At 37.9% G+C, this 21,963-nt stretch overlaps 2 protein-coding genes and 1 long non-coding RNA gene across 4 annotated transcripts in view; 1 reads left to right on the forward strand and 2 right to left on the reverse strand.

Moving 5' to 3' along the window:
- The window catches only part of LOC117292502 (serine/threonine-protein phosphatase 6 regulatory ankyrin repeat subunit B-like), a 41,499-nt gene extending 28,063 nt beyond the window's left edge, over positions 1-13,436 (forward strand). For both annotated transcript variants that reach the window (XM_033774567.1, XM_033774568.1), the window contains exons 11-20: positions 3,419-3,514; positions 4,360-4,458; positions 6,849-6,947; positions 7,530-7,625; positions 8,073-8,168; positions 8,790-8,885; positions 9,486-9,581; positions 10,228-10,326; positions 12,194-12,289; positions 13,145-13,436. In XM_033774567.1, coding sequence (XP_033630458.1) covers positions 3,419-3,514; positions 4,360-4,458; positions 6,849-6,947; positions 7,530-7,625; positions 8,073-8,168; positions 8,790-8,885; positions 9,486-9,581; positions 10,228-10,326; positions 12,194-12,289; positions 13,145-13,303 — 1,032 coding nt within the window. In that variant the 3' untranslated portion in view covers positions 13,304-13,436. The remainder of the gene's footprint in view (positions 1-3,418; positions 3,515-4,359; positions 4,459-6,848; positions 6,948-7,529; positions 7,626-8,072; positions 8,169-8,789; positions 8,886-9,485; positions 9,582-10,227; positions 10,327-12,193; positions 12,290-13,144) is intronic.
- LOC117292503 lies at positions 1,002-3,043 on the reverse strand. The gene is made up of 3 exons (XR_004519293.1): positions 2,424-3,043; positions 1,578-1,690; positions 1,002-1,131 (listed from the first exon to the last, which is right to left on the reverse strand). It is a non-coding gene; the product is annotated as an uncharacterized LOC117292503 (long non-coding RNA).
- Positions 13,437-18,521: 5,085 nt separating the features above from the next.
- On the reverse strand, positions 18,522-20,442 carry LOC117292709 (fibrinogen-like protein A). Its single transcript, XM_033774852.1, has one exon. The coding sequence runs from the start codon at positions 20,111-20,113 to the stop codon at positions 19,205-19,207; it is 909 nt and encodes a 302-aa protein (XP_033630743.1). The 5' UTR covers positions 20,114-20,442; the 3' UTR covers positions 18,522-19,204.
- Positions 20,443-21,963: the final 1,521 nt, after the last annotated feature.

A 21,963-nucleotide genomic window follows, 5' to 3' on the forward strand; every position in this document is an offset into this window, starting at 1 on the left:
TTGCCTAGTGATAGCGAAATCATCTGAACATTCCGTCATCAAAAAAAGTTAACTATACAACCCTGTCAACGCCCCTCCCCCTAAAAAAGAAAACCTAAGCCATGTTATGTACCTAGTTAGCTGTGGTTCTCTTTGTAAATTGTAAATTAAGTTGTACATTAAAAGAATATAATAAAATCATTGTGTACAGACCATGTTATTCTGTTTTTAAACAAAGTTGATTGTACTACCCTGGTTACCCCCCCCCAAAAAAAAAATATATATAAAAAATAAAATAAAAACCCACATCAATGTGTACAAGCTAGGGCCCAATTTCATGGATCTGCTTACTGTAAACAAAGAATCGACACTTGCGGAAGCAGGAAATTCTGTGCTTACGTCAAGCGTGTTTCACAGGTTACCAGCAAATTTTGGCTTTTGCGGGTCATGGGTGCATACTTGGTTTATACCAGGCATTCTACGCTTACAAATGTAAGCGCAGAAATTTAGCCTTTGGACGTAAGCAGAGAACGGTGATCATAGCACACAATTTGGTGGTGAACAGATCCATGAAATTGGGCACAGGTCATTCTTTCTTCAAAGTTGATTCTACTACCATGGAACCCCCCCCCCCCCCCCCACCAAAAGAAACACCAAAAAATCAATGTGTACAGGCTAGGGCCCAATTTCATGGATCTGCATACTGTAAACAAAGAATCGACACTTGCGGAAGCAGGAAATTCTGTGCTTACATCAAGCGCGTTTCACAGGTTACCAGCGAATTTTGGCTTTTGCGGGTCATAGGTGCATTCTTGGTTTATACCAGGCATTCTACGCTTACAAAGTAAGCGCAGAAATTTAGCGTTTGGACGTAAGCAGAGAACGGTGATCATAAGCGCAGAATTTGGTGGTGAACAGATCCATGAAACTGGGCACAGGTCATTCTTTCTTCAAACAAAGTTGAACCCACTGCCTTTGAACCCCCACCCCCCCCCCCCCCAAAAAAAAAAAAGCTGCTGCATCCTTTTCCGGCTGGTGAAGGTTGATGTCAATGACACGGGGGTTACACATCAGCTGCGGATGGAGTTGTTTTCATGTCTTGTCACCCTGCTGACAACGAACAAGTGCATTGTGCATGCATTCTTTGCGTATCTGTTTAATGAAAAATAAAAAACAAAACCAAATAATCGTTATGTGGGATTTCTTGAAAATTTACAAGGCAGAAATACAATCTCGGAAGGTTTGACGTAACACCACAGACTGACAATCTCTCTTTGAGTTGGCGTAGTTTTGAAAAGAACCTTACAGAAGTTAACGCAAAACCAGAACAAAAGGAGTCCACATGCAACAAAACCAAGGGGGCAGGTTTTCTTTATGTCTGATAGAAAACATGACCTCCAACCACCCCCCTCCCCCAGATCTACACCTAGTACAAAACTGTTCAGGTACAGATCGGGGTGGGGGGGGGTTCTTGCGATTCAACACCCCATCCCCTCCCCCCCTCCACCGTGAACAGTTTTCAAAGGGGCAGCTGAAAAACTAAAATGAAGAAATCATCTGATCCTCTGAAAATTTGCATGCATAGGCCTACTACTTACCTAAAGTGCTATTGAGAATCTTAGGTCTCCATTTCTAGTTCTGGCTAGCATGTCTCCGTCCTGCATTGTCTTCGTCCTGCATTCTCATTGTAGTGTAGAGCTGCGAGTTATTTCTGTGCAAAAAAAATATTTAAAAAAAAATAAATAAATAAATTAAAAAATTAAAAAACTAGTGCTGAAAAAGAACGGGCCTTATTTTACAAATGCAAATATAGTAAACACTCCATGTAATTAACCGTGCCAAGCCAATAAACACAGCTATAGGAAAACTTCACACTAAACTTCTCTGGAATTGGTAATTCCTGAATTAGGAGAGAAAAAAATCTGAATGACCATGGATGGGCAATTATATGGATGGGAGTTTGAACATATTTTTGAGCTGTGCCTTAAAACAAAAAGCGTACAATTCTTAGGCAGCTTTGGCAAAAACAATGTCCAGCAATCCAGTATAGACCAATATAAATACATGTCGGCGAGGCCAATAAACTGTTAACTGTAACAATCAACTTTTTAAATGGATTAATATAGTGTTCACACATGGTTGAGCATGAACATGCCAGAAAGTGTAAACCAGGGCATAAACATGCCAAAAGCACTTGGGTGGCTACATGGATTCATCACTCAACAGAGTCAATACACTATGTAGCTATTTTATGGTAGTCGGGTCAGATTCAGAGCATGCACATCGTGTCATTTGACAACAAGATGATTGTTCCTTGCATGAAAAGGGTAGAGATTGTTTACTATTTTTCTTATTACAAATACATGTACATGTATTGGGCCTGAATTAATAATGGAGATAGTTTCTCAGTAGTAGATTTTTAAAAATTATCAACAAGTACTTACCAGGCTTTTCTCCCTCTCTTTTCTGTAATGCCACTTGATTCTTTTGCTGTTCCACGGCCACTTGCGACCAGGGCCACGGCAGAGGGACCCCGTCGTCGTCGTACTCGTAGCATGCACAAGCAGCACTGGCTGGGGCCTGGTGGTAGAAGATCCCCCTGAATTCTCTCGATGTTTAGAGGTTTAAATTTCGGAATCGATCCAGGCTTCTTACACAAACTTTGAAACTTCTAGTGCATCCACAAACAACCAAATAGTCGGCAGTATTTATAGCTGATACACTAGAAACAAAAAGCTTCGTAGCACACACGCACGCCTGTAGTGTGGATGAAAACGCATACACAACACAGAGTAACATGGCGTAATCTTTGTTTACTCTCGTTGCTTCATGGGTGTGACGTCACCATTTTTTGACCGCGTTCATGACGTCCGCTGGTTTACAAATCCGCTTGGATTTCAGTGTTGGTTTAATAGCCGGGAACCAGTACAGGGCGGGAAATTTCAAAATCGAAGAATCAAGGTCAAATTTTTTCGGTCAAATTGTAGCAAAATTATTTGGAGAAAAACATGACCACAACAATGAATTGATAGCTGAACACAACATAAACAAGTTCTGATAGTGATTTTAATGTAGGAGTACCGTTATAGTCCATGTTTAAGCACAAAAAGAACTATAAGCACAGCAATAATTTGCTTACCAGAATAAGTTTACCAGCCAGTTTCTGCAACTGGTATCATACTTTTGCTAAATATTTTTGCTAAATAGGCAGCTCTAAGAAATTGGGTCCTGTATTATACATGTAATGCATGCACAAAAATGTAGGTCATGGTTTTTACCTTTCCTATCAAAGTCTTTATCTTTGGCCAATAAAAAGGGATTTAGGATTGTTTTATTGTAAGGCATGGTGCATTAATTGAGAATTTGAGCACTTTATGCATTTGTTCTCAACTACAGTGTGTGATTGTTTCAGCTCTTATATTTTGTGTGTGCTTTTCAGAAAAACAGAACAGCACTGCATATAGCCGCTCAGGGGAATGCCGGCGTATGTAAGTTACTTGTTGAGGCTGGTGCCAACTTGGAGATCACAGACGATGTAAGTGCACAGAACTATTTTCTTCTTTTTGTTCTATACTGGGCCACGATAATGTATATCAAGTTATTGTTCCCCTCCCAAATTCTTGTGAGCTGCCATCTTGAATTATTAATAACATGGCAGTACTCTATAAAAGGTCAACTTAATTATAGGGCAGATTCTACAGACACAATATTCTGAACTTCTTTTTGATACATAAAGTTACACTGATAAACTTAGACAACATTTTAAAGGAACACGTTGCCTAGGATCTGACGAGTTGGTCTATAAAATAGCGTTTGTAACCGTTTTTTTTTTATATAAAATGCATATTGGTAGAAAGATGTTTGAAAAGTAGAATACAATGATCAACACAAATCTCTTGAAATGGCACGGCTAAACACGGTTGGCCATTATTGGGAGTCAAAAATAGTGGCCGACTGTGTTAGTCGATAGTAAAAAGGAAAACCATGCATTTTCGAGGCATGTTTGTGTGGATCATTGTATCCTACTTTTAAAACATCTTTCTAACCATGCATTTTATAACAAACGATTACAAACCGATCCAAGGCAACGTGTTCCTTTTAAGGCAAGGGATATCTTTGGTTTTTGGAACGTTCAATGGTTTTCACTCTATAAATCTAGATGCAAACAATAAAACTTAACATATGAAAGCCGTATTTCAACTCGGAGTGAATATGTTCATGCAGTAAGATAAATCCCTAATAAGAAGACACAATCTGGCTGCTCACCAACCAATGGATCTGTCTTAAAAATGCCCCAAATAGTTAATGGCCTGACATTTCAACCTTTGATTCCTCTCTTTTTTTTCTTCTTTTTTTTCTTCCTTTTTTTTAACTTTAAAGGAAGGTGATACCGCAATGCATCTGGCTGCCATGGGAAACACTGTTGAGTCTATGGAGCATTTGGTCGCCCATGGTGCATCGGTTAATGTGGCCAATAAGGTAAGGCTGATATGTGACCTATTGTGGGGCGTCGTGGCCGAGCAGATAAAGAGCACCGAACTCGAGCTCTGGGCCCAATTTCATAGAGCTGCTAAGCACAAAAAATTGCTTAGCATGGAATTTTGGCCTTCATAAAAACAGGATTTCTAACAAAATTTCCATGGATTTTCAGGATAAGCAAACAACAGCTGAATATCAGTACAAGCAATAATTTTTTACGCATCAAATGGAAATTTTGTTGGGTATCAGGTTTTTTTTTCAAGGAAGAAATTTCATGCTAATCAAATTTTTGTGATTAGCAGCTCTATGAAATTGGGCCCTGGTGTTTCTGTTCAGCAGAGTGTAGGTTCGAGTCCCAGTCATGAACCTGTGTCCCTGAGCAAGACACTTGAAGGCAGTGGACACTATTGGTAATTGTCAAAGACAAGCCTTCACAGTTAGTGTATCTCAACATATGCATAAAATTACAAACCTGTGAAAATTTGAGCTCAATCGGTCATCGAAGTTGCAAGATAATGATGAAAGAAAAGTAACCCTTGTCACACGAACTTGAGACCTCAAGTTCTAAATCTGAGGTCTCGAAATCAAATGCGTGGAAAATCACTGCTTTCTCGAAAACTATGGCACTTTAGAGGGAGCCGTTTCTCACAATGTTTTATACCATCAATCTCTCCCCATTACTCGTCACCAAGAAAGGTTTTATGCCAATAATTATTTTGAGTAATTACCAATAGTGTCCACTGCCTTTAACTATAATTGCTTCTCTCCACCCAGGGGTAAATGGGTACCTGTGAGGGGCAGAGTTGGTTCTTGTGATTGATTTAGCTGAGTAGCGCATATTTGTTGCACAAGTCCGTGTGAGCAACGATATTCTCTCTGCAATGGACAATGGTAACCTTACAGCACTAGTCCTGCTAGACTTGAGTGCTGCTTTTGACACTGTCGATCACAACATCCTTCTCTCTCGGCTCCAGAATCACCTTGGCATAGAGGACACAGCCCTAGCATGGTGCAAATCGTATCTCTACAATAGAACTCAGCATGTATGTATTGGCACCGCGATATCCGACCCTGTTGTTTTGAACTACTCTGTGCCACAGGGGTCGGTACTCGGCCCGCAGTGGTTTACGCTATACACTTTACCGATTCGTGACATCATCCTGAAATTTAATCTGAATTACCATGTGTACGCAGACGACACTCAGCTATACATCACGTTTAAATCTTCTCAAGAAAACGCCAATGCATCTATTGCAAGACTTGAGAAATGCATCCAAGAGATTCGACGTTGGACACAACAAAACTTCCTGAAGTTAAATGATGATAAGACAGAGTTCCTTCTATTTGGGTCACGTCAACAGTTAACTAAGGTTTCAGTGCCATACATCTCCATCGGTGATGCTCGGATAGCTCCCTCGCTGAAAGCTCGGAACTTAGGGGTTATTTTTGATTCATCAATGACATTTCAGCCACACATCAACAACATTGTTCGTTTATCATCATATCACATCAGGAATATAGGTAAGATTTTCAAGTACTTGGACAAAAGTGCCACTGAAAAGGTCATTCACGCATTTGTTACTTCTCGTCTTGACAACGGCAATGCTCTTCTCTACAGTCTTCCTAACAACCAGATTTCCAGACTTCAACGGCTCCAAAATACTGCTGCCCGCATTGTGACACTGTCTAGAAAATCGTGTTCTATCACCCCCATTCTGAAACAACTACACTGGCTCCCTATCTCTCAACGAATCATCTTCAAGCTGATGCTCATTGTCCACAAAGCTCTTAATGGCAAGGCTCCCCACTATATTTATGAACTGCTTCAAGTTTACACTCCATCAAGGAATCTTCGATCAAGTTCTATGCTTCTCCTCATTGAACCCAAGTCTCGACACTCATGGGGTGACAGGTCTTTTTCTTCAGCCGCGCCACGCATCTGGAACTCTCTACCACTTAATCTTCGATCTTGTCTTTGTACTGCAAAATTCAAGTCTCTTCTCAAAACTTATCTTATGTCACAGGTTTTCAATGACTAATTTTGTTGTGTCTGTTTTTCTTTGTGTTGTGTTTTGTTTTTGTTTTGTTTTTGTTTTACTGCGCCTTGAACACCCAGCAGGGTGGATATGTGCGCATTACAAGTCTTATTATTATTATTATTATTAAGGCTGTATACTCCCCAGGGAGCTGAGACGGTTTAAGGAATGAGTTAAGGCCCGTGACCAGGGGTAATAATGTGACGCGCTTTCGGATGCACTACCAGCGTGTAAAGGTGCTATATGAAAACTAACTAATATTATTATTGTTTTCGTAACGGATTCAGAAATTATTAATGTTATGAGAGTTAATCAGGATGGATATTGATGTTTAATTATTTTTCTACTTTATAGTCCATGGAAAGCCCCCTTAATACTGCAGTTCTCAGGAACAGTACGGACGCAATTTCATTTCTTGTTGACAAAGGAGCCGACATGAAGTCAAGGAACAAGGTAGATAAATACTGTTGTCAGTTCCCTTATTATCACTTCATTCCATTTATTCATTCTGGTTGTTATAAGCCAAGGATTCTCAGAAAGTGAGCTAAATCACTGCATTATTCAAGAAACCTATGGAGAGACGACAAGGACGCGTTTCATGTGGTGCGATAAGCCACGTCCTCAGACGACTCACGAGGCGGTCGAGCTCAGCGTTCTCAAGGCTTCCATGGTTTCTTGAGTTTGTAAAGCTGGTATTGTGTGGAAACTCCATTGCTTGTGTACTGAGGTCTTAATCTTCACTGTCTAGTATGGGCAAGTTTGTTTGAAGAGCCCAACGATAGTAATATGGTTTCCTTGGAGGGATAGTGGTCCAGGGTTTGATTCACAAAGAGTTATGACTTGTCTTAACTAAGGGATAGTCCTAGGAGATATTCAAAACTTAATGCTAGTCCTAAGTTAGGGCGAGCAACTCGTCCTAACTTAAATCTTTGTGAAATCTACCCTAGGAAAGTAACAACTTCTATTCTGATATGAAAGTTATCAACTCCCCCATAAAGATGGTGAAAATGTTAATTTGTTTTTGCCTCTGGGCAGGATGGTTGGACACCCCTCCATTTTGCTGCTATGATACGACCCGAGGCAACCAAAACTCTCATAGACAAAGGCGCTGATGTTGAATCTAAGATGTCGGTAAGATACAAACATTTAGGAACAGATTGTTTTCGTGCTTGTTTTTTTTTCCTTTCTATTTGTGTCCATGCAACTATCATTTTCTTTCATGAGCATGCGAGTAGAATATTCAGGGGTGAGAGTCATTACTAACGAAAAAGTCTGAAACTTGGATACAAATTCAAAGGTATGTTGAAATGATGCCATTTCTACCGTTTGGTAAACCCCTGGGGTTATAGATTCCAAAGAGCTTTTGGAAACAGTATCCAAAGCACTAGAGAAGTAGACCAATGAGCAGGATTTCTTTATTTGTGGAAAAAAAGTGTTGTCTGACTTTTTTCACCCGGTCAACATAAAAAGTCTGAATTCAGCCAAAAGTCTGAACAAACTCATCCCTGAACATTTTGCCTTTCAGACATGTCCACACCTCATCATCCATTTCTGCCGGTTTATTCTTTTCCAATCTAGAATGGAATGACTGCCCTGTTCACAGCAGCCAACGGAAACCCAGAATCCTTGAAGATATTGATAGAAGCCGGTGCCAACATTAACGCCCAGTCAGATGTGAGTTAAAGAGTAGATGCTTTATAAAGACAGAAAAATAATAGGCCCAGTGTGTCTTTGTTTGAATAGGCCCAATGTATCAATTTTGATGTAACAGGTGCGTGTGTATAAACTCGTTTGTCCATATATGGTCTTGTTTACAGCGACATGCTACATGGACGCTGAGCTCATACGCACGATTTAATGCACAAACAGCTATCGTCATATCATTTACCTCCTTTGACCCCAGTGAAGGCGCTGAACAGACCATTCTTTCAGTGGTCTCAAAGTATCAGTAATGTGATTAACGCACGAAAGAGACGGGAACCATCTAAAGCTAAAATATGGCCCCTGAACATGTCTGGAAGTATCGCAAGGAGAAAAAGTAACAATTATGACAATTTTAGCCTTTTATTTCGTTAAAAAGGTATTTATTAATGGGAATAACAGTGTTCGGACCCCGGTCTTCACTGCATGGTAATGACCTTGGTTGGTGACCGGGTCCTCGCACTGTTATTCCCTTATTAAAAACCATGTGGATGACAATAGATAGTCCGACAGTAGGAGTGATACTACATGTTTCCTAACATTGTCGGTGCGTATGTTAGGGTATTTATTTATTTGGTTAATTGTTTTTGGTAGGATGGTTCCACACCTATATTTACAGCTGCTGAAAAACACGTCTCTGCCACCAGGACTTTGATCGAGGCAGGATGTCTTCTGGATATACAGGATGCGGTAACAATTTATCTATTTATTTATAAATTTATCAATATATTTATCTGTTTATTTATTTATCTATCTTTTTATTTATTTATAATGTGTTTTTTATTTATCTGTTCACTTATTTATTGATTTGTTTATTTGTTTAACAATTTATTTATTTTTGTGTCTTTTATTTACTTATTTACCTTTGGAACAATCTCCCTCCTTGTATCGGATAGTCTTCTTCACTTTTGTATTTAAATCGAAGTTAAAAACCCATTTGTTTACTTTACCCAATTCGTTCATTCTTGCTCTATTTGTGTATTTGTTTTTTCATTATTCTCTGCATTTTTTGTATGTCTTGTTCGAACCTGTTTTATATTCCCACCATATAATGTTTTAAATCCCACTCATTAGAGATATGTCCATGGTGCTATAACAAGGCCATCTTGATTGCATTTCCACCAGGTAGAGTTTCAAATCCTGCCCATGAGATAGTTATATTGTAACAGCACACAGACCTGTTTTGAATTTCCACCATGTAAAAACCTGAATGTATTGCCTCTATAGGTAAATACTTCAGTTAAATAAAATATATACATTTCTGCATTATTCTTGTGTTAAATTGTTCAGAAGGGTCTGACAGCTTTACACACGGCTGCAGGGGATAACCATACAATCTGCAAGATGCTTCTCGATGCAGGAGCAAAGTTTGATATTGCATCTAAGGTAATACACTAAAGACTCCAACAAATGTTGACAATCACTCTGTTACCTTGACTCCTGTTATTATGAAACCCCTCTTTTGCCCCTCCACTCAGTGACGCTCATGGAGCTCCAATATTATTACTCCTGGTCACTGTGCCATTTATTTCATTCCCTAAACAACCTCAGCTCCCTGGGGAGCATACAGCCTGTGCTGCCAAGTGTAGCGCACTAAGCTAAATCATTCACAAGAACCATCTCTGCCCTCACAGGTACCCATTTACTCCTCGGTGAAGAGAAGGGTTTACAGTTAAGTGTCTTGCGCAAGGACACAAGTGTCATGACCGGGATTCGAAGCCATACCCTGATGACTTAGCCACCAGAACTTGAATTTGATGCTCTTATATCATTACCATTTTCAATTTTGAATAAATAAAAAAATAATATTTGATGCCCTCAGGCAAATGTTCTCCTTTTATAAAGTATGTTCTACTAATCTTTTATTTTGTGTGATTCGAATGTCTTTTAAAATAGAAATTCATAATACAATTTGGTCGTTTGACTGTGAATTTTTGATCGTTTTCAAATAAACTATAAACCCAAACAATTTTAACCACTGAGCCATGACACCCCATAACTAAATATAAGTTGTATGACTCTTTATGTGCAGGATGGAACTTTACCATTACACTGTGCTGCCAAAGAGAGCAATGCTAAATCAATACAACATCTGATCGACAAAGGGGCTGAAGTTGATGCTGTTGACAATGTAAGTTTGAAGTCACTGAAATGCTTGTATTGTGTAAACTGACAAAAATGATTGCTACAATTCTAAATATCTGAATATTTCTGTGGTGAAATTCTGATGTGTCACAGTTTGCTGCATTAAAGTTATGTTGTTTGTTATATTATTTGTTATATTTTGTGTAAACTGTCAAAAATGGTGGCTATACATTTCTGAATATCTGAGTATTTCTGTGATCAATGTTGAAGTTCTGATGTGTCACAGATGTGTTTTGCTGCATTTAATGTTATGTTATTGGTTATATTTGTTATATTTTATGTCAACTGTCAAAAATGGTGGCTATACATTTCTGATATCTGAGTATTTCTGTGATGAAGTTCTGATGTGTCACAGTTTTGCTGCTTTAAAGTTATGTTGTTTGTTATATTATCTGTTTTATTTTGTGTAGATTGTCAATAATGGTTGCTATACATTTTTGATATCTGAGTATTTCTGTGATGAAGTTCTGATGTGTCACAGTTTTGCTGCTTTAAAGTTATGTGCTTTGATTATTTGCTTTGATTATATTTTGTGTAGACTTTCAAAAATGGTTGCTATACATTTTTGATATCTGACTCCCTGCTTATTTTATGTGATGAAGTTCTGATGTGTCACAGTTTTGCTGCTTTAAAATAATGTTGTTTGTTTGTAGCCCCTGACCTTGCTATATATTTTAATGATTCTTTTATTTTGTTCTCATTTGTAAGTTATTTTGTGTATTTGAAGGCCTTGAACATTGTGTGCTCATCATTGCAATCTAAACTCAGTATTCTTTCCTTGTTCATTTATAGAAGCTGATTAAGTCGTTCTTTGAATGTTCTTTTGCAGAACTTTGCATTTTCTATGTTAACGTTTTTGTTACTGAAGAGTCAGATGGCACTTAATCTGAAGGTTATTTTGTTATACAAACTGATTTTATTATCTATATTCTTCTTCCTTACTCAATGCAGTCACAATATGAATGAGGATATACCAAACTGTGACCTGTTAAAGTGCACAAGTTTGTTTTTTCTTCATACACTAATCGATGTATGCGGGAATGAAGTGGTCCCAGCTTTGTTTTAGTACATACAAGACCTGCACTGTATATTAAAATAGGGTTGGTTCCCGAGGTCAGGTCCAGAGTGTAGCTTATGGTTGAACTATTTTAATGTTTGATAATTTTGCAATTTTAATTTCTATCGTGTTTTGTCTGTAATTGTATTTATTTAAATCATTTTATTGGGTTTTCTTTTTAAATGTTATTAAATGTTTTAGTCCATCCTGTAATTGGTGCTTGCACTATTGGATGCGGCCGAAATAAAACTAAATAAATCAAAGTAACTTGCTCGACGTGACAGGTGTCACGACCGGGACTCAGAACTTGAAAATCGATATGTGAAACTGTTTGGCCATGAAATTCTATTTTGCCAAACTTGGTCTTTGGGAAAAAAAAACGACAAATTTAATTTAGTACAACCTCTGACCTACTCGTACATATGGCGTAAGCTTTGATAGACTTTTCAGGCTATTTAATTATAATTTTACTGATTTTTCCAAGGGTAAACAAATCAGAAATCACTCTACAAGTAGTTGGAATTAAAATGGTTTATTGATAAAAACATCATCGCAGCCAGAGGCCCTTTTAGAAAATTTTCATTTATATCAATATTTACAATATAGGCCTAGATACTCATATATTAAATATAATCAAATATAGATAGATAGGCCTACAGACTATGGTAATACAACAATAGCACCAAATAATCCATGTTTGAATATGACAGAATTAGTAAACCAAAACAGAATAGTAGGAAGAATATCATTAAACCCAACTTAAATGTTTTCCCCAATATCTCAATGTGTTGTGCAGAATGGCTGGACTGCTCTCCACCATGCTGTGTTAAGAAGTGCCGAATGTGTCAGGGTACTGCTCTTAGCAGGGGCCATAGCGGAGAAAAAGACAGATGTAAGTCGCTCTCTTATCAAGTAAATGAACCACAAGGGAAACTGACTAAATTTGGAATTAATGCAGATAACAATACTGGTCTTTGAAAATTGCCAAAGGTGTCCATTACCTTTTAAGGTATTGGACACTATTTGTAATTTTTCAAAATAATTGTTAGCATAAAAACGTACTTGGTAATGAGTAATGGGGAGAGGTTGATGGTATAAAACATCGTGAAAACGGCTCCCTCTGAAGTGACGTAGTTTTCGAGAAAGAAGTAATTTTCCACGAATTTGATTTTGAGACCTCGGAATTAGAATTTTAGGTCTCAAAATCAACCATCTAAAAGCACAAAACTTTGTGCGACCAATTGGGCTCAAATTGTCACAGGTTTGTTATGTTATGCATATGTTGAGATACACCAAGTGAGAAGACTGGACTTTGACAATTAGCAATAGTGTCCACTGCCTTTAAAGACACTGTACATCTTGTTGTCTTTGGTCTTTGTCAAAGACCAGTCTTCTCACTTTGTGTAACTCAGCATATGCACAAAATAACAAACCTTTGAAAATATTGGTCGTTGAAGTTGGAGATAATAATGGGGAAAAAAACCCACCCTTGTCACGAGGAGTTGTGTGCTCAGATGCTTAAGACCTTTAAATCAAATTCTGAGGTCTCAAAGTAAAATTCAAATATTTTAGTTAAACATAATTTCTTTCTCGAAAACTACGTTACTTCAGAGGGAGCCGTTTCTCACAATGTTTTATACCATCAACAGCCAAGTAAGTTTTTATGCTGACAACTATTTTGAGTAATTACCAATAGTGTCCATGCCTTTAAATCTCCCTGCTTTTTTTCTTCTTTTCTTTGTTGTAGCTTGGTCTTTCAGCACATGGTCTGTGTATGCAAATTGGTAAAGATGCAGACGTCTTGGCTACTCTCCTGAGCAGAGGAAGTTACAATGCTGCCGAGGAGAAGAAGAGGAAGAGGGAGGCGGGAGAATCCGGAGGGTCATCGTCTGAGGATGAAGACTAGACCAAAGAAGGATTGCCTGAAATACTGAGTGGTAGCAAAAATTGCGAACCAGTCTTCTTCATCTTAAAGATGCTATGTCAGATTTTTGGCCCCAAACATTAAAAAATAGATTTTTTTTTGAGTGAATGGTATTTCAAAGAGTATCACCCGCTCTAACGAAAACAAGTTTAACTTTTACTTTTAATGGTCAGGAACCATGACAAAAATTTAAAACGTTTCTTATAAAACACATAAGAATTGGTCACGTGATATATTGTCTGGATCCCGACAAAAACTAGTTTTGAACACTTTATTTCACTGCTACTAATAATTGGCAGACCTTTCGAGCAATGGCTCAAATGAAAGCTTGTAACTTGCTCGACCCCCATCAAAATACCTATTGAATTTTAAATCAACATTTTTGGGTCAAATAGGCTAAAAATCTGACATAGCATCTTTAAAATATTTCTGCCTAAAATATCATATTTGATGAGAAACAAATAATGTAACTTTGCGTTTGGAGTTTAGCGCTCAGTGAGCGTTTTATTACTTTTTTTGTTTGCATCAATGTCATGCAAAATGTGTAATCGTTTTTTTCACTATTTTCTCGTGACCCAGATGGCCGATCGATCTCAAAGCTCTACAGGTTTGTCAGTTTATGTATATGATGGATAACATAAAGTGCTTACACTGCCAGCAACTTTTTTGTTAGCAAAACCAAATTCCATACCTTTGGTGGTTACTTTAAAAACGTACTAGTGAAGAAGCACTGTAGTAGCTGTTTATAATGTATAACATTTTGAGAAGCGAAACCCTTCAAAGGAGTGTGGTTTCAGAGATAGTGATTCAAAAACAGATTGTATATTCCAAATTTGAATACTATTCTTCCTATTTTGGACATAACTGCTCCAGATATCTCAAATATGCTACCACCTTGAGAAATAAAATTTGGATAGGTTGGTTTTATTGTATATATCTACATTTATACAGAATTATAACAATCAAATCTTTCATTATTATCTTGCAACTTCGACGACCGATTGAGCTCAAATTTTCACAGGTTTGTTATTTTATGCTATGGCCCCTTAAAATTTAGTGAAAGTTGAGGGACATACTAAGAGAGACTTGGATTTGGAGCGGAGTTTACGAACTGGGTGATATTTATATTCGGGTAGGATTCGAACTCGAGACCTTTGGCAATCTAGAGCAGATGTCTTACCAACTAGACCACCGAGATTGCTCGGCAACCTTTTTTCAGCAGCGGGTATCGCAACGCTTTTAATGGATGCTTCATTTGCATTGAGGATAAAGAATATTATTTGGTTTTACCTTGACACCAATGTGTAAGATACCAATAAAAAACCAAGGTTGTGATGAAAACGAACTTTTATAACTTTTTGATTCGGAGTGGAAGTTGGGGAGGAGGGTCTGTTAATATGGGATGGGGGTACTAAATGGTTGGTAGAGGATGCGTTGGTAGGCATGGGATAGGTAGGACTTTTGTGGTGTACTGTTTGGTGGTATGACCGTTGGTAGTGTTGGGTGGGGAAGGGTGGGTGAATGCGGTGGTGGACAAGGGGTAGGACGGAGGTGGTGGTGGTAATGTTTGGGTGGGGTGGGAGGAGGGTGTTGGTTGCGTTGGTGGGCAATGGATAGGTGGGACTTCGGTGGTGGTAATGTTGGGTGGTACTGTGACCGTTGGTAGTGTCGGGTGGTGGAGGGCAATGGTGGAGGGTGGGCAAGAGGTAGGACGGAGGTGTTGGTAGTGTTGTTGGTTGGGCTGGGAGGAGGGTGGGCAAGGCATGGACCTTCATCATGGGGCAGCCATCGTGAATTTCTCCCATTGATACCAATGTAACCAAACCGAGGCTGGAAGAACAATATAGTCTGGCTCCTATTTGCAAAATGATCATTCGCACCCAGTATTGTTATTTGATATGGGGAACATTACCAAGATGGAGGCAGCATGATAATGGCCTATTAGGACGGAGGTGGTGGTGGTACTGTTGGGTGGGGTGGGAGGAGGGTTCTTGGTGCAGTCTTCAGACTGTGCCATAGTCATGTTGAAATGCCACATCGATCTGTTCACATCAGTCACATCAGAAATCACACAGACCTTGGTTTTAATAATTTATTTTAATATGAGCGAAAATTGTTTAACAAAACGGTATTAAGACGATTTGTTCACAAATGCTGCAAATAGTATTTGAGTCTTTAGAAAGAGTTGAGCATTCTCAAAGAGTTGATTTTCCATTACTCGATCCAAAAACTAATTTTGAATTCGACTCCAAAATGGGACTCGAGCTTCCAAATCACATGCAGTGTTCGCAAACCATCTTGTCTTTCCGACTTATCAATAAAATTTCCAACAACATTCCAAGAATTGTAACTGAAATATTACATTTTTAATTTTCAAAAGACAAATTCGACCATTAAAACCACTTCCAGCCTATCCTAAGAACAAATGTTTACAAAACACTTGGATCTATTCATATTTGTTTACGTGATTTTTATTTATTTTATTATTGTTATTGTTATTTATTTATTTTATTATTGTTATTGTAATTGAACTGCAAATTAATGTTAACACTTTTCAATTATTGTCAATTTAATTACAAATTGTAAGAAGTGTAACTAAAATGACATTTTCACATTTTAAAAGATAAATTCCACCACTAAAACAACTTCCAGCCTATCACCAATAAGATTGTATACCAAACACTAAGATCTATTCATAATATTTTTCGTTATTTTGTTTTGTTTTGTTTTTGATTTTTTTCCTTTTTTTTTTTTGCACTAAACAGCAAATTTTCCAATGACTTCTACATTATTCACAAAAACACAAATGCAATAGTAAACATAGTTTATATAAATATTAGTGTAAATAAAAGGAATCAACAATACTAATTGAGTTCAGAACATCAACACGTGAAATATAAATAATTGTTCAAATGGGGAGAATTGTGAGTCTAAAATTCATTGCGCATTTTAGATGCGAATTTACATCAGATCAAAAAACGAACACGTCCAATACATGGATAAATTCCAGCGGGGCTCTATCTTTCAATGCACATGCACTGTATTGACAAACCATCTTGATATCCAGACACAATCGGGCTGTGCAAAATGCAGAGTGGATACATTTCATACAAACATGGCAGTGGACACCATTGGTAATTACTCAAAATAATTAATAGCATAAAACCTTTCTTGATTACGAGTAATGAGGAGAGGTTGATAGTATAAAACATGCTGAGAAACGGCTCCCTCTGAAGTGACGTAGTTTTCGAGAAAGAAGTAATTTTCCACGAATTTGATTTCGAGACCTCAGATTTAGAACTTGAGGTCTCGAAATCAAGCATCTGGAAAGCACACAACTTTTTGTGACAATGGTGTTTTTTCTTTCATGGTTATCTTGCAACTCCGACGACCAATTGAGCTCAAATTTTCACAGGTTTGTTATTTTATGCAAATGTTGAGATACATTAAGTAAAAAGACTGGTCTTTGACAAATTACCAATAATGTCCAGTTTTTTTTAAAGTAACCGTATTGTATAGGTGTCAATAACATTGTCCAGAAACTAATTATAAAAAAAGCATAATTTAAAAAAATGACATTTTCACATTTCAACATTCGAAAAGATAATAAATTCTACCACTTGAATAACCTAATACAGCCTGTCCTATAATAACGATTTCTTTCACCTTAAAAGGAAAATATTGACGTAATGCATACTGGTAATTATTTTGTTTCATTGTTATTTTTTAAATATCAAACAGCAATTTTTTTTTCTAAAGACAAGTTCTTCTATTCGATTCATACAATCGCTTTAACTAAAAAACACTTATTCATATCAACAAATGGTTATAAATTCGACTCCACAAAAGGACTCAATCTATCACATGCATAATGACCTGCACATTATTTGCAAATCATTCAAGTCCATTCGCTGAACGTAAACTCATCCAAAATCCCGTAAATGCCTTTCAACCAAAATATAACAGTGGCCGATGCAGTCTTTACTGTGTGGTAATGACCGGGTTGGTGTCCGGCCGCCGTTAACGGACCGAGCCATGAACGAGGTCCATTAATTAGCGGCCAAGCAGCCATCAGCTCGGTCATGCCGACGCAGTAAAGACCAGCTTCACACTGTTATTCTCATTAATAAATGTATTTAACGAAATGGTAAAAACATCAAAGTTTATGATTTTCCTTCCGCCTTCGTTTTTTAAAATGTCCCTTTGCGTGACCAATAGGCCTATTTATTTTTTCGATGTTAAATTTTCTTTATTTTTAACATTAAGCAACAGAACTTTATAAATATAAGTTCTTGTGCGCAATTCTCAACAAAAGATAAATCATGAATAACCATGATGATTATGTTGAGGCGTATTTTTTCGAAAAGGGAATTTGAATTCTTTGGCTTTTTTTGTAAGCTGTCAGGATTTATATAAAGGAAATAATGTCGACATGTTTTGTATGAAACTTTGGTCAAGATCCGACGACTAAACCCAAAGATAACTTACAGGAGCTACGTTTTAATATAACGAACATAAATCGTTTTTGATATATATTGGGACTCAAAATGTGTGATGAGGATTTAAACTATTACACACACTGAGACTTGGTTGTTGATAACTTTACCAATGGTGGAGGCTTGTAACGTATAGACTTTGGTTTTGAGTATTTATTATAACCTTGCAAGTTACATATCTTCCTTGTTTTATGTGTTGGTAAAATTTGATTGAAAGAAATAACTTCTTATTGAGTGTATTCCTATGAAGTTATTCTGTGAAAAAGAGGCCAATGTCCAACAGTTAAACCACAAACGGCGTCAGTTGACGGGAGTCTTGGAAAGGGCACAATGGCTATGTTTGGATTACCTTGGATTACCTTTTAAGTGAGATTAATAACTGTAAATATTATTGCTTTAACTGATTTAATTTAATTGATTTTCATGCTGCATTTTGAGAGAGAATTACTAGATCGCCAACTATTCCACTTGACACCTCTGCCGTCGAAATTGGGACCAGCTCGGTAATATTTACCATTCATAAATACCTCAGACAGTTTCGCTATTCCTATTGGTGGAGAGCGCGTCACGTGGGTGTGTATAAACCTTTGTTAATGACAGTAAAAAGTGTAAACATGGGCGTTACACGCGAGCTTGCACCTATTCGTATAAGACAGTTTCTTCATTCCTATTGGTCGAGAGCAACGGCCGGAGACAGTTGTGCCACATCACGCAATACGCGCGACGCGCACAGCATTCCCTTATAAGGAGTTGTTTACCCCAGGGCCTTACCGTTGTTCCAATGAAGAGAGTCACCAGCAGTACTGCTTGTATCGGATGCGCTAAACTCAAGAGTGTACTGTTCACCAACATGGGGCTACATTTAGGTAAAGCGACATTTAGGGCTCGGGCTACATTTAGGGGCCGCACAGACGTTAAAGTCAGCAAGATATCATTACCCAGCCAGAACTCACATGTAAAAAAAAAATATAATAAAAAAAAATGTATAAAAAAAATACCTTTTTAAAATGATTGTCAACGGCTCTACTACACAACCAAATTACGTAATTTGTAAATCAGGACAAAGCTCCTAAAAGTGAGAATCAATTCATGTAATACTGAGCAGAAATCTTAGTGTTCTCTTTGATTTGACGAGTTTTATGGGCTAAGGGCAAACTAGTATGTAGGCCTACGCATTTCTTACGATAATGACTTTGAATATTGCTTATCCATATTTGATGTTAGAATTTTTTTAAATATCATTCAGACGTCAGTTTGACGGATTTTCATGCTGCTTTTTGAGAATTTATAATACGTATTTCGCCAACTATACCACTGGAGCCCATAACCGTATTTATTAAGACCAGCAATTGGGTAATATTTACCGTTTAAGTGACATACAGGATTATTAGGAAACCACCAGGCCCCCTACAAAAAGTTCAGCACAATTACTGTAGTATACATCATTGTCATTATCCATCGTAGAAAAGGGCAGTCCGTTGTTCCAATAAAGACAGTCGCCAGCAGTACTGCTTGCATCGTATGCGCCAAACTCAAGGGTGTACTTTTCACCAACAATCTTGAAATCTTCATACTTCGCAAATGCCGTTTCATTATTGTCGTAACGATCCACCATTAGCTCCCATGGTCCCTGTGAGTCATCAGACGTTAAAGTCATCAAGTTATCATTACCCAGCCAGAACTCACCAGAAAGATTACCAAAGCCAGACTTGTACTCAGCCCAGGTGCGGTAGAAGTCCACACTGCCGTCCTGTCGTCTCTGAAATACAATCCATCCCCCTCCATCGGTCTCCATGTCACAGTAGACTTCCAGACCATCAGATAACCCTTCTGGGTAGATTACGTATACATCGCTCTTGGAGTAACATGCCTCTAATAACTCCTTACAACTTTTGTAGTGATGAACAGAACTATCTGGCAAAGAGAAGAGAACTGTGTCCTCATCTGAATCAAAGTAAACACTCCTTTGATCTTCAAGGAAATCTTCAGGATGCAGAGCTCTCGTACCGTTGTTTAACTCACACAGTTTATTGCATTTGTCGAAGTTGAAAGACTTACAGTTCTTATCAATGTAGCAGTCCCGTCCACATATGACATGATTGGATATAGTTTTCTTCATGAATGTGGAGTGTTTCAGAGCTCTGTTTTCTGCACTGATCATTTGATTATGAAATCCGCCACATTGACTGTCGAGGCATTCCACCTGGCCACTCAACAGAAGAGCTACATGTATCATCGTCAAACAGGCAACACACTGCGAAACACCCATCTTTTTAACCATCCAAATAGTAACCATTGCGATGTTTCTTCAAGCCACGGTTTTAACTGAAGTTTCCAGAAAATGTCTTGCAATGCATGCAGTAATTGGTGTAATCTTAGAGAAGATGGTGACGCAGTCTGCCTGCCGCTGGGTTTATACTCGGTATCTTACACTCCGATGTGTGTAATGCCCTGATTGGTCAACAGCAGAGGCGGCATCAGACTCTGCGAAATTGGGCCTTAATTGGTACAGAGTTATGACGTTAAACGGGCGTCCAGAAAGTTAACGCTCTTATATTATGCCATTGGAAGCCAAACATCTCAGTTAACTTAGCAATAATTACTTTAATGTAACTTTTTAGTTTAACGAACTTCTGAGTGATTTCGAGAATTGAGTCTTTATTGAACAAACAATTGCAACAGTAATCATGTCTTTTTAAACAACAGAGGGCGTCACTATCCTTGGTTGGATTCACAGACATAAGTACCTTTTAGTTCTTTATGTCTCTGGTTGAATTACAGTCGTCAACAGATATTAATTCAAGAAAAAATATGCGCCCTCTCTGTTGAGTAATCACTTTACGAAACTGAGTTTGCGTGGATTAGGAACACAGACTGATGCCAAATCTGGGCCCAATTTCATGGCTCTGCTTACCGCCGAATTATGCGCTTACGATCACGATTCCCCGCTTACGTGTAAGCGCCGAATTTCTGAGCTACCCTTGTAAGCGTAGAATGCCTAGTAACGTTGAGTACGCACGCGCACAAGCCAAAATTTGCCCCCAACCCGTGAAATACGCTTGCCGTAAGCGCCGATTCTGTGCTAACGGTAAGCAGAGCCATGAAATTGGGCCCAGGTTCGTTGACTTTGAACCTCATGATCAATGGAGCGGAGCGCCAACAGCAGTGCCTCTGCAGTATACAGTTTGCATTTAGTATTATCGCCAAAGTTTGAGAAGGCTTATACAACCTAATGTAAAATGTTAGGCTCCAGTACTAGTAGTTCTTGAGATATGAGAATATTTCCCTGGAATATATATAAACGACATCATTGACATTGTCTAAAACGATTGTAGTTGAACTGCTCAGCAACAAAGGCTCAATTTCATCATGTTGTTAAAGGCAGGTGACACTATTGGTAATTTCAAAGACTAGCCTTCACAGTTGATGTATCTCAACATATGCACACAAAAATCAAACCTGTGAAAATTTGAGCTCAATCGGTCGTCGAAGTTGCGAGATAATAATGAAAGGAAAAAACGCACTTGTGACACGAAGTTGTGTGCGTTTAGATGGTTGATTTCGAGACCTCAAGTTCTAAATCTCAGGTCTCAGTGAAATCAAATTCATGGAAAATTACTTCTTTCTCGAAAACTATGGCACTTCAGAGGGAGCCGTTTCTCACAATGTTTTATACCATCAACCTCTCCCCATTACTAATAATTATTTTGAGTAATTACCAATAGTGTCCACTGCCTTTAAGCAAACGCACCGATTTCAACTTCTTGATAAACTTCAATAAAAACTGCAAAGATCTTTGGTTTTAATCATGCGTTTTTTAATATGAGCGACAATTTGTTAAATAACACAATAAAATATACAAGCACTAAGATGGTTCGTTTATACATAATTCAGGTAGTATTTGGGTTTTTTAAAAAGAGTCCAGCATTCTCAAAAAGTGGATTTCATTAATCAGATTTCTACTCACTTCAAAATTCATTTTGAATTCGACTTAAAATTGTGACTCAAGCTTCCAAATCTGATGCACTATATTCGCAAACCATCTAATTGTCTTTCCGACTTATCAATAAAATGTTAAACCATGGTTAAACAAACAAATTATAAGAGGCGTATAACTAAAATGACATCTTCAAATTTGAAAAGATA

This window comes from Asterias rubens, chromosome 7 (assembly GCF_902459465.1).
Source record: "Asterias rubens chromosome 7, eAstRub1.3, whole genome shotgun sequence".
NCBI lineage: Eukaryota > Metazoa > Echinodermata > Asteroidea > Forcipulatida > Asteriidae > Asterias > Asterias rubens.